The sequence below is a fragment of the Ascoidea rubescens genome (assembly GCF_001661345.1).
Source record: "Ascoidea rubescens DSM 1968 unplaced genomic scaffold ASCRUscaffold_24, whole genome shotgun sequence".
NCBI classification, from domain to species: Eukaryota; Fungi; Ascomycota; class Saccharomycetes; order Ascoideales; family Ascoideaceae; genus Ascoidea; species Ascoidea rubescens.
The window spans coordinates 46,612-63,613 of record NW_017962936.1 but is presented as its reverse complement, the minus strand read 5'-3'; the positions used below and the strand labels follow the sequence as shown (position 1 = coordinate 63,613).

The 17,002-nt window shown below is 31.0% G+C and overlaps 10 protein-coding genes across 10 annotated transcripts; 5 read left to right on the top strand and 5 right to left on the bottom strand.

Moving 5' to 3' along the window:
* Positions 1–527: 527 nt before the first annotated feature.
* ASCRUDRAFT_10675 (uncharacterized protein) lies at positions 528–1,830 on the bottom strand (the record flags this gene model as incomplete). The annotated part of the gene is made up of 4 exons (XM_020188657.1): positions 528–566; positions 701–1,022; positions 1,344–1,754; positions 1,802–1,830. 4 exons carry the CDS (start codon positions 1,828–1,830, stop codon positions 528–530), a joined length of 801 nt encoding a protein of 266 aa, XP_020044241.1.
* Positions 1,831–2,136: 306 nt separating this feature from the next.
* Positions 2,137–2,370, top strand: ASCRUDRAFT_40196 (CTAG/PCC1 family protein; the record flags this gene model as incomplete). The annotated part of the gene is made up of 1 exon (XM_020191003.1): positions 2,137–2,370. A coding segment is annotated over one exon (234 nt), but the record flags the coding sequence as incomplete, so codon positions are not given.
* An 894-nt stretch (positions 2,371–3,264) lies between these two features.
* ASCRUDRAFT_78298 (uncharacterized protein) lies at positions 3,265–5,094 on the top strand. Its single transcript, XM_020194207.1, has one exon. The coding sequence runs from the start codon at positions 3,504–3,506 to the stop codon at positions 4,857–4,859; it is 1,356 nt and encodes a 451-aa protein (XP_020044239.1). The 5' UTR covers positions 3,265–3,503; the 3' UTR covers positions 4,860–5,094.
* ASCRUDRAFT_78297 (Mpp10 protein) lies at positions 4,447–6,936 on the bottom strand. Its single transcript, XM_020194206.1, has one exon. The coding sequence runs from the start codon at positions 6,909–6,911 to the stop codon at positions 4,941–4,943; it is 1,971 nt and encodes a 656-aa protein (XP_020044238.1). The 5' UTR covers positions 6,912–6,936; the 3' UTR covers positions 4,447–4,940.
* A 122-nt stretch (positions 6,937–7,058) lies between these two features.
* On the top strand, positions 7,059–8,950 carry ASCRUDRAFT_131320 (U4/U6-U5 snRNP complex subunit SNU66). Its single transcript, XM_020189034.1, has one exon. It carries the CDS (start codon positions 7,098–7,100, stop codon positions 8,877–8,879), a length of 1,782 nt encoding a protein of 593 aa, XP_020044237.1. The 5' UTR covers positions 7,059–7,097; the 3' UTR covers positions 8,880–8,950.
* NOC3 (Noc3p) lies at positions 8,779–11,367 on the bottom strand. The gene has a single exon (XM_020194205.1). The coding sequence runs from the start codon at positions 11,309–11,311 to the stop codon at positions 9,023–9,025; it is 2,289 nt and encodes a 762-aa protein (XP_020044236.1). The 5' UTR covers positions 11,312–11,367; the 3' UTR covers positions 8,779–9,022.
* Positions 11,368–11,661: 294 nt separating this feature from the next.
* ASCRUDRAFT_73054 (uncharacterized protein) lies at positions 11,662–12,504 on the bottom strand (the record flags this gene model as incomplete). The annotated part of the gene is made up of 1 exon (XM_020192150.1): positions 11,662–12,504. The coding sequence occupies one exon, from the start codon at positions 12,502–12,504 to the stop codon at positions 11,662–11,664; it is 843 nt and encodes a 280-aa protein (XP_020044235.1).
* A 408-nt stretch (positions 12,505–12,912) lies between these two features.
* Positions 12,913–13,611, top strand: NAS2 (Nas2p; the record flags this gene model as incomplete). Its single annotated transcript, XM_020191004.1, has 1 exon — positions 12,913–13,611. The coding sequence occupies one exon, from the start codon at positions 12,913–12,915 to the stop codon at positions 13,609–13,611; it is 699 nt and encodes a 232-aa protein (XP_020044234.1).
* A 79-nt stretch (positions 13,612–13,690) lies between these two features.
* URM1 (ubiquitin-related modifier URM1) lies at positions 13,691–14,047 on the bottom strand (the record flags this gene model as incomplete). The annotated part of the gene is made up of 1 exon (XM_020192149.1): positions 13,691–14,047. The coding sequence occupies one exon, from the start codon at positions 14,045–14,047 to the stop codon at positions 13,691–13,693; it is 357 nt and encodes a 118-aa protein (XP_020044233.1).
* Positions 14,048–14,184: 137 nt separating this feature from the next.
* On the top strand, positions 14,185–16,797 carry ASCRUDRAFT_131311 (uncharacterized protein). The gene has a single exon (XM_020189033.1). The coding sequence runs from the start codon at positions 14,321–14,323 to the stop codon at positions 16,502–16,504; it is 2,184 nt and encodes a 727-aa protein (XP_020044232.1). The 5' UTR covers positions 14,185–14,320; the 3' UTR covers positions 16,505–16,797.
* Positions 16,798–17,002: the final 205 nt, after the last annotated feature.

Below are 17,002 nucleotides of genomic sequence, written 5' to 3'. Positions count from 1 at the left end.
ATGAAAAAACATTGGATTTAGTTTTGCCAGTATTTCTTCTGGAATCTAAATCATTCACCTTTATAGGTATTCAGATTAGGGATCGTTTAGCCCAGGTAAAATCGGATTTCCAAATGTTTGAAAAGAAGTTTGAAAATTTTGTCACAAGTATTCCAGTTTCTGTTTACCCATTGGGGCTTTGGTTTGAATTGAAAGCCAAAGAAGAACCTCAAATTCGTATCAACGAATTGTATTCAATGGAAGGCGAAAATGAGCTTTACCCAATATTTGAAATAGCCAAGTTAAAAAAAGAAGAAATCATACTCGATATGAAACAATTCGAAACAAAATAGTTTATTATCTAGAAGTTTATAATAATTTTGTTATTCTAAGTTGTAATGATATATAAATCAATAAATGAATTTGTGATTTTAAATTGTAGAGTCGAATGGTAAAAGTTTTTTTTTGGCTATGCAGAATATTTGAGTTCTAATCAAAAGTTGTTTGAAAATGGAATTTTCATACTTTTCTTTTTTCTTAAAATGAGATTATTCATTTGGATTATCAATTAAGTACTCAAGTCTGTACTGTTAATGAATTGAAAGGGAACCTCTTCTTAATTTAAAGATGGTCAATGTGACCGGAAAAGATATCCTCAGCGATTTCCATTATTGATTTCTCAACTTCTGATAAGGCAGCAATAAAACCCTGTGTTTTCAACTCTAGAAAAAAAACACATTGAGATTTGAGATTTTAGTGATTTCCTAGAACCACCGACACCAGTCGTATTTGCAGTGGCAATGATATCATCTTGTGATTGGTTTGACAAGGGATTGGATAGTTTTGTATCTAGAGTCACTGCATTAGAAGCAGGGCAGAATACGTTCAATAAGTTTTCATCCAAATCACTTAGTGAAACTGTATCCATCATTCCCAAAGTGCAACAGATAAAAGTTGCAATATTTGATTTTCTTAGAGCAGTTTCAATGATGTCTTCTTCACCTCTTAAAATCGAGGATGCGACATTTCCAGGCTTCCAAAATCTGGGCAAGACATTATGAACAGTTAAAAAGGGATTTTTTTGAAAGTAAATTGTTTTAATTAAATCAAACAAGCGAGATAAATCAAAAAAATGTTGCACCTAAGGGTGTAGTCTCCATTTTAAAAACGGTTTCCAAAAGCTTAAAAAAGGAAGTCGAAATGATTAGATAAAGAATTTGAGTTGATAAATTATCTAGAATTGAAATTGTATAAATGTTTAATTGCAAATTAGGATTAAAAAACAAATCATTAAAAAAATCTAATAAACCTCCCTCCCCATCTATATCTTCGTGATGATATCTTCGTGATGATATCTTAGCCACTCGTCCCATGTTCTATTATTACTTCTAAAGATCTGATGTTTTAAATTATATTTAAGTACGTGAATTAAATTGTTAAGTAATGGTTCAATCTCAATTTGGGTTGATTGGGGACATGGAAGTACTTCATATAGTTTATCAATAATTTTGTTATATCTATATGTTGAAGACAATGAAGTTTGGAAGCTTACCGCCGAGGATGATGTATTTTGATTGACAGTTGGATCCAAAGCATTGATTGGTGCTTCTAGTTCTGTGGAAGAGAATTCAGTGTCATTTAAATCAGTAACCACTTTTGGTGGAGCGATGTTTTGAGGATTTGGTAGCAGCAAGAATAGAGAAATATTAGGGTGAGAGGTGTCTTTTTGTAAGTTGTAGTCGATGTTTTCTTCGTCTTTGATTGCTGGCTCTAACCTGATAAAGTCAATAATTGTAGCCTCAAAACTAACCTCAAAACCAACCTCAAAATTGATCTTGAGATTGAATTCATCTCATCCTCATCTCATCTCCAGCTCCAGTTACATCTTTCTCAGCTAGCTTCTGTTTACTCCATACATTTTTTTTTCTTTCTTCAGATCTCCTATTTATACGCTGCTCCATTTTGGGTGTTTAACAAAAAGCTTACTCTCTTTTTCCTGCTTGTTCTTGTATATTCTTCTTTCTGGGCCTATAAAATGTCTTTCACCTCCTCTTTGTATGTGTTTTTGTTTGATCTCTCTTCTTCTGCTTTTTGCTCTTTTACTAATACTCCATTCCTATTCGTATTCCACTCATTCTCATCTCCTTTGCAAGAACTCTTAATATCCCCTTTCAATTGCAAAATCAAGCTTCCATAGCTTTAAAAACGTTATCTGTGGATCCAATCTTAAGACCTGATGACGCGAAAGTATCTTATCTGATTTCTTACATTAGCAACTGTCATTATCTACATATAGATTTATACGCCATATCTGACAGAGTTCTTCGAGTACTAGCAAATAACATCATCGCATCTTTGAAAACAATCGTTGAATGCTTCGATGAATTTTAACGATTCGAATTTGATCTTGATCATCAGAATATATATATTGCATACCTAATCAAATATATATATTCATATATTTCCTAATCACAAAATACATTAGGCAATTGCACTGCTATTATAAATGGCTACATACTGAATAGTCTAATAAATTTCCATCAAACTATCTTCACAAATCGCTACACTGTAAAGATTTGTCAAATTCTGAAGTCAGGTCGCATCTCATTTTGTATCGCATCAAATGCCCATCACCGAAGTTATTTCCCCATCTATAATGCAACCAATAATCTTAATCAACACAGTGACTTTCCATATTAGTTTTCTCTAAATTGTAAAATAGCCATTTACTTTGATACGCATTCATTCCTAATGATCTGGTTCTCAAATTGAAAATTTCGATAAATTAACTAAGATCACATTTTTGGACATCTCTTGCTTCTTTATTAAAAAAATCAAACATTTCACTTAACAATTTAAGATAACATTTATAGATCTATTCTATAAAAAATCGTTGTGCTTAAAACATTGGTGCTTGAAGCCAAACGGAATAGCTTTCCGGGCTGAACGGATTCGGTTGTTGTTCCGTTTGACGCTCTCCGGCTCGTCACTTCAAACCAAAGATTCTGAAAAAAACACACCTATTTGAACTAAATGCATATTTTTAACTGTATTATGTTGCAACTGTTATAAGTCGGATCTCGTAATTAGGTTGCTCAACATCAACTAACACATGGTGTCGGTTTATCTTTATAACGCCTCCGATCTAATCCAAACCCCCAAAAAGGGGCTGAAGGTTTCTCTCGCTTGTTTTTTCGCACCTACACCTTTATATATCATGGATTTGTTAGGTCAATATATTTCCCACCTCAAGAACACCCATCTGCAGATGAACCACTTTGGCGTCCCGGTCAAAGTTTTGGTGGTGCTTGTGTGGAGGTACACCATGCGTGGTCCGTATTAGAAAGAGCTCCCGTTAGTGTGGTCTCCACATGCCAAAACAAATATTCGTCCCGCGATGCAGCAGTGCTTTGGAGTCTCAACATGACCCTAACAGAAAGAGCTTAACAAAAAAAACTAACTGGAAACCTGTTGGTGTATTTACTGTTTGGTCTTCAATTACTCTGCTGTCTTTTGCTTGAAGTATGGAAAACATCATTGTTGCTCCCTTGGAACTTGAGGGCTTTACGGAGCAGGAGATAAACGAAAGTGACGATTTGCCTAGAGATCAACTCTATATTACTGTCTCAAAAAACTCATCTGATTCAATTGAAAATAATGTGCTTAACTTAAACATAAATTTGTTTTGTGACTATAACTACAAATTTAATTTGAACGAAGAGTTATTAATGAAAATTTACACTGAAAATATCACAAACACCAATAATAAGAACCTATCTGTATTTGAATTGCGCAACTTGTTCCATTTTATATTTTTGCAAACAAAATTGTCAGATTTTGATTACTACAATTTCTTAAAAATGTTTAAATTAAACAACTACCATTTATATGCCGTTTATCAAAAAAAATTAGATTCAGAGAATCTATTGCTACTACAGGTGAGATACAAGGTTAAAATCAATACTTTTTCAATATCTAAAATTTTATGCTCATTCTCGATCCCCGAGCAGGATGAAGACAATGATGATGAACAGTATAATCTCACTGACCATTTTGAGAATTTATTCAAAACATATGAGCGAAACAAGTCTCAAAAAGATGATTTGAAATTTGAAAATTTGATTTTGAATGAAGAAATAGCCCAACTTAACAAACAGCTAAATAAAAGTCTTAATATCTTTAAACAGAAACAACTCGAATTAGAATCTGCCTTGATATTATTACTAAACTCCAAAAAAAAATATTATCTTGAAAATATAAACAGCCATAAAGATGATATAAATGATATTAAAAATAATTCAATTAGCAAATTAATAAATTTAAAACCCAAAACCGATTTCAATTACGATTTCAATAACTCCAACTTGGATTTAAATACACCAATCGAACCAACTTTCAAAACTCCTTCTCCACAAAAAAAGAAAAACAAGAAACAAGCTTTAAAAGAAAAAAAAATAGCCAAACCAATTAATAAACTGCGTAAAAAACAACCCAAAAAAGTATCAAAATCAAAAATTGCTCAATTCGCAAATGATGATGATAAAAAGCCAGCCAAAATTTCTAATCGAAAAAAAAGAAGGTCAAAACTATCAGAAGAATTATCGAGTGTTCAAGGTATTGATATTTCAAGCGATTACAATGATAATAACGATAATTTTAATGATGAGGGTTATATTGATATTGATGAAGACTCTCAAAATGGGAAAAGACAGGAAGAAGACAATAATCATGAAGCAAATGATAATGCTGATGTCGATAATAACTATGCACTTATTGATAACACTCCTGGAAATCAAACTGATACTCAAAGAGACAATCAGGAATATGACCCCAAGACAAATGAAAATTCTGCTGATTCTAGCGATGACACAGATTGCTGAATTGCTTTATATTATTCAATGTTCCTATAGAAATAAAAAAGTGTATTATAATGTACTACGAACCTATTATCTCTCTGTAAATCATAGTCTAAGGTTATTGCTTGTCAAAGGTCCATTTTCTTTTTTCTCCTTACCATACACATCTGTTTTCTCGCCCTTCTTACCAATCACAGTAACATTAGCCTTTTTAAGTGTCTGAATAACATCATTTTTATCATTTTTCTTAAACTTCTTATTTTCAACTTTGCTCTTGAGCATCTTAGATCTCTTCCTTTTATTTGCTCTACGTAGCCTGTTTTTATCATCTCTCGATAATTCATTTTTGGAGATGATCAACCCACTCTTGAGTTTAACTTCTTTACTATCTATACCAACAGTAGGCTTATAGATTTCTTGTGGTGCTAGTGTAGTTTCATTCGACATTGATAACGGTTGAGCATCTTCCATTGTTATCGTTGAAGTATTGACTTTAATATCAATTTCCTTTTGAGCAGGTTTTGGAATGAAGTGAGCAGAACATAAAGCGTCTAATTTATGTGATAATAATTGATACATTGATTCGATTTCTTTATGAGATTTTTCCAATTCTTTAGTTATATTAGTATTCGAACTCTCATCATCATTTTTTTTAAGCCCATATTCCTCTTCATATATTTCAGCTAAGGATTTTGATGATTTATATTCGCTAACATCCATTTGATTTCTGTTTTTTATTAGATTTTGTGAATTTTTCATAGGCAATCTTTTGGGTATATCATCAAAATTGGCTTCCTTGATACGACGACGAATCATATCTTCGATTGATTCAGTAACTTCTTGAGTGATTATTGGAACAGGTTTGGAAGTCCTTTCAAATTCTAATTCTTCTTCTAGTAAAGAGTCTGCTGGTCTATTCTTAACTGAAGATTCACCTCCAAGTGTCCATTTTTTTTTCTCTAAAGCTTCCTCTTCTAATTGTTCAATTTGAGCCTGAATCAATTTTTGTTGCTTTTCAAAAGTCGAAAGGTTTTCTTCTTGAATATCGTTTCCAGCATTATTATTATTGTCCTCAAACAAATCCAATTTAGTAATCTTCATTAATTCATCGTCATCATTATCAAATCTTACTTTTTTATTAGAATGATCATTGCCATTGAGTTTTTTATTTATTTCAAAGTTGTCGTCTTTTCGATTATTCTTCTTGGACTTTTTGTTTTTGTAACTATACTTATTATTTTTTCTGTTACCAAAAAAGTCATCATAATAAAGAATTTCTTCGTCATCACTCTCCTCTTCTGAATCACCTATATCAGCAAAATAATCGATTTCTTCTTCATCTTTGTGTGAGTTTGCTTTTTTTGTCAAATCTTTAATATAGTTATTACCATCTTCATCTTCTAAAGCTAAAACCTGTTGAGTGAAATCGTCAATATCAAAAAATTCATCATTTAATTCCGCAAATTTATTGGTAGACTGCTTTGAAGAATCATCACTTTCATATTGGCTATCTTCCTCATCTTCATCTTCATTTTCGATTTGATTCTCATTAGAAAGGTTTTCCACCACTTCTAATTCAACATCATCTTTATTTTCCTCGATATCTGATTCATCTGAAAGTAAACTTTTTTCTTTATTTATGTCGTTAAAATTTTGAATATTACTGTCACTGTCACTTTCACTGTCACTATGACTACTACTACCATTATGGACCTTGTTATCGGTTTGAAGGTGGATATTTTGATTCGAAACATCCTGGTTTTTCAATATTTCACTGTTAATGCCTAATTTTTTCTTTAAAAATGGTATTTTATCAAAAATCAAACTTTCAATAACCCCATCCACAATAATCTTGGATTGTCCCCAAACTTGAGTGGAATCCAAATCATTTATATATAGTTGATCCAAGCATGAATTTTTAGCAGAAATGGGATCCAACATCAACTTGGTCAACTGCAATATTTGATTTTCTTTAACAACATTTTGCTTGATTCCCAAGCTGTTTTCCTCGATAAACAAGGCTGTAGGATCACTGGATATTATCTGAACAAAGGAGCTGTCGTTTATAGAATTCATCTTTGATGTTTTTGCTTCCTCTGCTGAAAAGTTTCACTGAAATTTTCTGCCAAAAAAAAAATAATTGAGCACGTGTTGATGAAAATCCATTTTTGCGGGTCTTTTGTTTTTCTGGTTTTGGTTTAAAACCGATTTTGATACTTTTGGTGCTTTGGGGTTAAGAAGCAAAAGCAGAAGATTGTGGTAATGGTTGAAGAGATATCGTTAGAAGAGACCAACAGAATTCGTATTGGACTTGGTTTGAAGCCTATTCCAACTGTTGCAGTAAAACCTACCAAAAGCCTACCAAACGATCCTATCAGTGTGAAAAAGTCCAAATTTAACAAAACTAGCAAGTCTGAAAGAAAAGTTCAAATCAATGACCAAGGATCGTTAAATAAAGATAAAAGTAAATCCAAAGAATCATCAAAGCTAGATAGCGTTGATGATACAGATTCATGGTTAAGTTCTTTATTAGTTTCCAAAAATAGTAGTAATTCACCAACTTCTAATGAAAATACTAACAATAGAGATGAAAACATTATACATGAGACTAATGATAATGACAATGTTCAAAAACAGGATGCTCAAGATGATATTAAGATATCCGAGCAATTAATAGGTAAAATTTCTGTTGATGATGATATTATTCTAACTTTGAAAGACAAAGAAAATTTTTTATCTGATTCTGAGTCTGATGATGATAAATTTAATCATAAAAATGACGAATTGGTAAATAATAATGATAATGAATATACTACTAATTTACATGAAGATTCCAAAGAGAAAAAGATTAATAATTATGAGGATGAAGAATATATCAATGAGCAATTTCAACAATATCAAAAACAACTTGATCAGATTAATAATACTAATAATATGAAAAATAAAAAATTGTATTATGATGAAATAGATTTACAATTTGATAAAGACGAAAGACCCAATGATATTCAGTCTTTAGATTATCTAAAAAGTAAAAATAGCAGATCAGTGACTTTTAAAAAAAATAAGAAAAAGATAAAGAAAAATAAAAAAAGTAAATCTATGACATTATCATTGATGGGTAATAATGAATCTGATCACACAGGCGTTAAAAATAAAAATTTTGTTCACATTGATCTAATAAATGATGATGATGGTATTGTTGACGATGGAGAATTACAGCAGTTATTATCTTTACAAAGAAAAAAGAAAAATCTTTTAAATGCAAAATTGTCAAAGTCAAAAAACAGTAACGATAATGATTATGATCATAATAATAATAATATTTTTATTAGTAGCAGCAATTCACATGGCTTAGTAATTGATGAAACCTCTGATTTTTTATCTTCAATGAAATCCTCTAAAATTGCTCTAGATACTAAAGATTTAAAAAATGAGGAGGATGAATATAAAACACCTATTGTTAGAAATTCCAAGCGTAAGTTTCAGAAACTTGATAAAAATAAAAATGAAAAATTAATGAAACAAAAATTGCGAAAAATAAATGAAAATCATTTCACTAATACTATCAACAATGATAATGAAAGTAATAGTCAATTTGATGGTGAGCCAAATTTCAGTTTGAGTTTAGCTGATACAATCAAATTTCTCGATAACAAATCAAATTCGAATCAAAGTTCCAACTTATATTCTTTGAGCGAAAATGATGATAATTCTATTAATACAAATTACAAAAAACAAATGGCTTTAAAAAATAATCTAAAGTTATTGAAATTGAATGATGAAATTAAATCAAGAAAAATCAAGCAAGAACTAAAGAGTAATAAAAATTTTAATAAATTGTCTTTGAAACAAAAGGAGCAAATTTTGTCTCAGAAAAATAAAGAAATCTTCTATAATAATCAAAAGCTAATTGAAAAAAGTTTGAAAGATTACAATCCAGTTGTCGAGTTGAAATATTTTGATGATAATGGAAAACTGTTAACAACTAAGCAAGCTTATAAACATCTTTCGCGTACTTTTCACGGAAATGGAGCTGACAAATAGTCTTGAATTATTTTGTTAATTGAATGGCTTTATATTACTCAAAATTATTGTGCTATTATATTTCTAATACTTATTTCTAATAGTCTACAGGCTAGGAAATGAAGTTTTGTCTATTAATCTTATTGAAAGAATTACATTTTTTATTATTTTTTAACGTTTCCTTTGATTGCTTTATTATACAAAGATAAAGACATTTTCTTGGTTTCAGGACAATAATGATTTACTAATAGAGCCATTTCCCAAATTAATGCACAGTCAGCATTACATCTATTTATATCATTAACATTGATTTGATATATTCCATTAGCAACAGTATCTTGATCCTCAGATAAATACAAACTTTCAATTTCACTATATTTATTCATCAATTTTTCAATAAATCGTAGCAAAACCAAAGAAGATTTTTCAGAAGAATTCAATAGCACCACATAAAGTCTTTTTGTAAATGCTAAAGCTCTTAATCTATTGCCGGATGACTTGGAGCTAAAAAAAATATTATCTAAAGATTTTATCAATAAGTTTATAGTTTTTGAAGAATTTAAAGTATTAGAATTTATTGATAGAACTGGTAAAATTGAATATAAACACTCAATAAAAAAGGATAAATCGATTTTGATTTTTAGCAGGGCTTGATTTGAAACCAATTGAAAAGATGTTACAATAGACAATAAAATTACATAACAATCTTCGTTTGTAAGTAAATTAAATTTTCCATTATCTTCAATGTTTTTAGATTCGTCTTGTTCTTCCTGGGTTTTTAAAACCAACTCATGAACAATTTCTTTTAAAATCTGTAAGAAATCACCTAGTAGATCGATGTTTGCCATATGCCCATATTGAGCTAAACCTTTTAAAACAACTGTTATTAGTTCTAGATTTAAATTTTTAAAATTACCTTCAATCTGAAATTTCAATAAATTCAAGTAAAAAATCAATAGCATTTTTAATATTTCAGCCTGAAACCTATCTCTTTCTTTCTCAGTTATTTGTTGTTGAGCAATTCTAAATTCCTCTTCAATTTCTTTGGTTTCTTTACGAGCTTTCTTTTCCTTTTTCGATAGATGCTTTCTATTCTTCTTATTTTTTGAACTTTTGTTTTTATTCGAATTATTTTCATCATCGTATAATGAATCTGGATCATAATCTGATAAAATTGATATGTTCAATAAAATATTTAATAATGTTGGATTTCTTAGTCTAAAAGTTTTGGAATTCGAATTGTTAGATATTTTAAAGGATTTTATATACATTCTTAAAATATCAAAAGACAAATCCCCATTAATTGAATCAAGTTTAAATAAATTTGACAATGTCTCAAAAGCCTTGTTGAAAGCATTTAAATCATCATTATTTAAATTCGAAATATTTTGAGACGATCGTAAATAGTTGATTATTATTTGAATTAGTTCATTTCGAAAATTAAAGTGATGAACTGAGGGTGCTAGATCACAGGCTATTATGATAGATAATCTTTTATTAATTTTTATTGTTTCACTAGATTGATTCTTGAGTTTTTTAGTAATCTTTTTGTTGAAATTAAAAGTATTATTGTCGTTATTTTTATTTTTATTTGAACTTGAATCTTTACTATCATTGTCATCAATATTATTGATATTATTATTATTATTATTATTATTATTATTATTATTTTGATTTGAAACTCTATTACTTGCTAATGAAGATAGTATATCCAAGTAGATTTTATAATATTTGACTAAATTTTGCTCGAAATTTCTTAACAGTTTAACCTCTTTTGAAATTTTTTTTTCTTTTTTTTCGATATCAGTCAAAGGTCTTATTTTATAACCAGGTATAATATTTTTAAAAATATGAACTAAAGATAATAAAGAATAGTTAGAAGTTATTGGGTTTTTTGATAATGCTAGTTTGATTAGTTTTGATAAAGTTGATATGTTTTCTTCAGGATTTTCCAAGATTGTTTCAACTATATTTGCAATATTTTCTTTTAACAAAATAACTTTTTGTTCTAAATTTGCATTACTTTCATCTTCGTTTTCATTGTTGAAATCAGAATCAGAATCAGAATCAGAATTTCTACTTTTTGAGTTTATTCTGTTGCTATTGTTGTATTGACTTTCGGCATCATCATGATCATCGTCGCTGTTTATTTCATCTTGATGGATAGGTTTTAATTTTTCTTTTTTTCTGATTACTCGTTTAATAGAGCCATCTTTAGTTTTAATTGGTAAGCCCTCTACTGTGTCATCATTATTGGGCATATTTTTAAAAGATCTTGGTTTCAACTCTAGATCATCATAATCCTTATCATTATCTCTATTTAAGATATTACTATAATTTTTGGGTAATTTTTTGCTGGAAAATGAAAAGGAATCTAGTTGGTTGTCTTGACTTGTGATTAATTTTTTTCTTTTTCTCAATTGAGGAGTTTCTTTAATCTTTCGTTTACCCATTGCTAATATTTTAGTTGATATAGTTAAAATCTTGTGTTTTAAAATAATCAAACGAGGTCCTTTTAAAAGCAATATTTTTGATTAAATTTTTCTTCTCTTTTACTCAATTCATTTGAAAAATTTAAAAAACTTTGAACTTTAATCAGTAGATCCATGGAATTGGAGCTTTGCATGTATATGTTAATGTGCATATATGTATACATATACATGCATACATCTACAGCAAAGTGTCAAATCAGTTATGAATTTTTTAATTTTTATTTATGATAATTTTTGGGAAAGATTTTTAACTATTTATTAATATTTGATTATTTAATTTTTTAAGATAAAGTATATGCTATAAAGTAAAATTATTTTTTAGATTTGGCTGATTTTTTAGATGAAGTTTTTTGTAAGTGGTTACTTGGTAACCAGGATTCATCAAAACCTTTTTCGTTAATTGTAGCACCTGTTGTTTTAGCAGATGACGAGTCTAAAGAAGATTGTTTAATTGATGAGGGAGACTTTTTTGATAAGAAAGGCAATTTGTCTAATAAATTGAAGTTATTAATACCGAAATAAGGAAGAGCGAATTTTGTTAAGAGGAAGTAGAATAGAGCCGAAAAACTGGTGGACAAAGTCAATATGATTGATAATAATTGCAAATCAAAGAGTGAAACAGGTTTGTCAGCTACGGTTAGTAATTGGGGTTTAGTTGTTATGACCATTAATCTGTTCAAGTAGACAATGTAGATGTTTGGAGATAGTAAGTAAATTTGGTTTTCGTCGGAATTCAAGTTGATTGAAATCTTTTGTTGAAAGGATTTTGATTGATGAGGGGTGATTGAGATTGGGCCAATGTTTGAGTCAGATAAATTTGCAATGATTTTGTTGTTGAGAGGATTTTTAAAGTTACCACCAAGACCAACAACTTTGACTTCATTTTCTAGACCATCATTTTGGAAGGAGTAGTCGACGAGAATTTGATCAGTATTAAAGAGATGGATTGGTTTGTAGGGATCGTTGGTTGGTAGTTTGACGCCGGCGAGGAACAAGTTGTAGGATATGTTAAAGTGCAAGTCATTAATTATTTGGTTATCGTCATCGTCATTGTTATTGTTATCAGAGCTTATTGGGGGAGAGTTTTGTTCAATAGCGAGAATTGAGGAAAATAGAGCAAAGAAAAGCAAAAGAAAAAAATTTGAGCAGATCATTTGTTTTTAAGATATATATTTTATGTGTTTTTTATGCGTTTTTTATGTATTTTTTGTGTTTTTATAATTCTATAATTTTATAATTTTATCAAGTAGCAAATTGAAAAAGTGTTGAGAAGGTTATTAAAAGGTCGAATTGATAAAGATGAAATTCTTCTGATCAAAATTTTTTAGTATTTTTGCTATTGTTTGAAAAGAGTTTGTAGATTGTTTGGTGATGTGGCAGAAAACCGGAAGAGGGTCATGTGATGGAAAGTAATGAGAATGGGAGCAATTGACAAAAGAGGCAAGGATAAGGGAAGGATGCCCTTTATAGATGGGAGGGGTGGCAATAGGCAGATAAAAGATAGAGAAGAAGAGGAAAAAGAAGAAAAAGAAGAAAAAGAAAGAAAGAGTAATTGAGTGAAAATGATTAGAAAAGAGATCAGTAAAGAGAACAATTATGATATATTGGATAAAGATTATGATATTGATAAGTATGATTTAGATGGCGGGCTAAGTAATAAAGAGATGATTGAATTGAAGGGGAAGATTGAAGAGGAGATTAAGTTTAGCTTGAACGAGATGAAGGTGAAATACAAATGTGATATGGAGAGCAAGATGATCGATGAAGAAGGGTTTCCCAGGGGGGATATAGATATATATGAGGTTATATTGATAAGGAAGAAGGTGAACTATTTACAAAATGATTTAAGGAAGTTGATGGGTAAGATTGAGGCCGGTCTTGTGCAGTATTTCAGCAGTATTAAAGAAATAGATGAGGATGTTAACCATGAAGATGGGAAAGATGGTGCACCATTCCTAAAGGTCATTGAAGTTTTAACTGGATCGCCAGGGTCTAAGAGTGGATTGATCAAGGAGGATAAGATAATTCGAATTGACCAAGAGTTTGATTTCAATACGTTTGATAAGACAAAAGTGGGATTCAAGCAATTGAACGAGTACTTGCAAGGCAAAGAAGGGAAAAAGGTGGAGTTGATAGTACTACGTGAAAAGAGTGAGAGTGAAAGCGATAAGGACAAGCTCAGCAGAATTACGTTGGAGTTGGTGCCATCGTACGAATGGGAAGGGCAGGGCCTCTTGGGATGCAGGTTGGTTGCGTTGTGATAGAAAATGTGTATTTGCAGTAGGTAAATATATAGGTTGCATCTAGAGTAATTGAGATCGTCGTGCTGATGGCAGAGGCCTAGCCACCATGGAGAGTGGAGGTGAAGGTGATAACGTCGTTGGGATGGAGCACAGTCTCCTCCTCGTCAAACAACTCCCAGTCGACGTCGTTGATGAGGACCATGATGCCTGGAATGATCTTGTACTCGCCGGTGAGCTGTAGATGCTCGCAGTCGACAAAGCGAGCAAGGCTGGTGCGATACACAGGGTCTGCGAGAGAGGGCGAGCAGTTGGAGAAGCTGGAGCTGAGGGAGAGGCACAACGTCTCGACAAGTGCCCCGAGCTCGGCCTCCTCCAGGACGTTGACGTCGACGATTTTGGCGCCAAAGGTGAAGATCTGGTGCAAGCCGCCTAGCAATTCAACAGTGACCTTCATTGTGCTGCTTCTGGTGCTGGTGCTGGTGCTGTTTCTGGTGCTTCTAGTGCTGCTTCGGTTGGCTCCCAGATCCAGCCCGCCGGGCGGCACGTGCGTGCGTTTTGTGTGGGAGCATCAAAACAGAAATTTTTATGAGTGAGCTGAGTTTTAATTTGGAGGAAAACAGTAACGATATCACACCAAACCACTCTTGTATCATCTTTCGTGCTGTGCCTGCTACTTAAAGCCCTCTGCTCCTCCTCTTTTCTGCTTCTGTTCTTCCTCACGCCCTCCATGGACAACAAACGAGTTATTCGCTCCAGAGCAAACAAGGCCTCTGCCTCTCGCTCGCTGCCCTCCAAAACTCCCTACGACAGACCTCCTTCTCAGAAAGACAAGCGTATTGTTATTCTCAACGACGACTCCCACTCTCAGTTCTCTTCTTCTTCTGCTGCTCTTCCTCTTCTCAACAAGTTTTCCAGATTCACCAATTATTTCTCGCCCACCTCCTGGTTCAAATCGAGTCCCACCAAGTCCTCCCACCCCAAACCTCTTCCTACAAATTCCAGTCGCGACAATCACGATATTAACCACAATCTCCAATCTCTCCCAGGCCCATCCAGTCCTTCCAATAACAATATAACCATACAAATTGAACCAAGGCCCTCTTCCAGCGATGTTCATTTCAAATCTGTCAATCTAAAACCTTTTACTTTTGCTCCTCCCGATTTGTCCAAACTAAATAACATAACCTCAAGCTCCCAAATATCCACCAAACAAAATACCACTGATATCAATAATAACCAAAATAACCAAAATAACCGAAATAACGATAAGTTATCTATAAACTCGATAATAAACGAAAATAACGATAAATCTCCAGATGAGATCTTATCTTTTTACCTACAAAAAAAGGGTATTGACGAATTGGAATCCCAAAATATTATCTCTCTCGTTCACATGCTAAACAATAAACAAAATATCTCTGAGAATACCACAAACAACAATAACGACAACACAACGTTTGAAAATCTCAATAACGATTACTCAATTCAGTCATCTTCAACTCCTTCCTCTAAAAAAATACTAAATTCCTCCAACTTTCAAAATTATCCAAACAAAATCAACGACCAACTAGAAACCTCCTTTTTAAACTTGACTCACTCAACTCTAAAAAGCAATAAAAGATCTTTCGATCAAAACATACCACTTTCTTCCAATCAAAATATAACCTCCACAAACAAAAAAATTCATAGAAAATCAAAGAGCTTCAACTCCCCTTCTTCCACTGATAACTACAACTATAACAACAACCACAACCAAAAACTAAGTGATACTGCTTCAACTCTCCTACAAATCATATCCAACAACTCAATATCAAATGATCTTAATAACAATAACCACTTAAATAATACAAATGCAAATACAAATACAATAACTAGCATAGACACGATAAATAACCTGAACAACTTTTTTTCTACTGATAACAACTCTTTAGATCAGAAAATTCTCAACATAGCTAACCCATATGCAATAAACTCAATATCAAAAATTAAAAAAAAATCACTAAAATCAAAATCCTTTAAGGAAAACAATTCTTCCTCTATCAACACTACTACTACTACTACTACTACTACTAATAATAATAATAATAATAATAATAATAATAATAATAATAATAATAATAATAATAATAATAATAATAATAATAATGATAACACAAAAAGCAAGAATAACAACGACAACTTGCATATCAAAAACTACAACAATGCTCTCGATCAAGTGAATAAAACTGTATCTGACTATGATAAGTCTCAAATTCTAAATTCAAGCACTCCCAAAAGTTCAAACAACAACAACAACAACGAAAATATCTTACAGAGTACAGTAAAAGTTGCTAACAAAAACAAACTATTATACAATAACCTCGCTTCCTCTCCCATATTTCCAAATAATAACATCAACACCTCTTTTAATAAATATAAACCCTCGAAATCTTCTTCTCTACGAGAAACTACTGTTCTACTTGATAACCATAATGATGATGATAACGATAACAATAAAAAATCACAAAATTTTGAAACTCAAAAAATACCACCTGTCAAATCTCCTCTTGAAAATAATACTCCTTCTCCCGTAACAATTGAAAGTGATGATGAAAACATTGTAGACAATTCACTTGCACTTTTAACTAATGCCATTCACAACAATCCTTATACAAATCCTGATAGTGAATATATTAATGATAGCGCTAAAATAAATCGCAACATTCTCAATTCAAATCAATCAAATGATCTCAATGGCAACGACTATATTACAAATGATAATCAAACAGAAATCTCAGAATATTCAATACCAAGGTCAAATAATGATTACAGTACTATCTTTGTTTTTCCCAAAATATTAAAACAAGAATATTCTCTAAGTCAAGTGAATGAAGAAAAGGCTTTGCTATATAAGTCGGTTTTCAAATTCTAAAATCGTCAATTATGCCAATCCTCATTACTAAAGAATTATCTGGAATATTCTTTTCATTATTTTTTTTCAACAATTTTAATTTTTGTTGGTTTTTTTTCGTTTTACTTTTTTTTCCCTTTATTTGTTTCCCCTTCATCATCCCTCATGAATAACAATGGTCAGTTAGTTTTTTTTCCTTTCTCTTGTTATTATTAATCTGATTACTATCACTGTTATTATTTTTAATTCAAGTTGATACTTTGACATATTTAATATTTTTCATTGATATTTTATAAATTTAGTTTCATTTTTTTTTCTTTTTTTTACTTATTTATTTATTTATTTATTTATTTATTTATTTAGTTAGTTAGTTAGTTAGTTTATTTACTATATCTTTCTATTTATTATATCTTTTTACTTTTACTTATTTATTCAATTATCTATTTATTTTATCCACCCTATTTATCCAATTTACCTATCCTTACAACCTTCACTCTTTTTTTTACTTTTTGTTTTTAC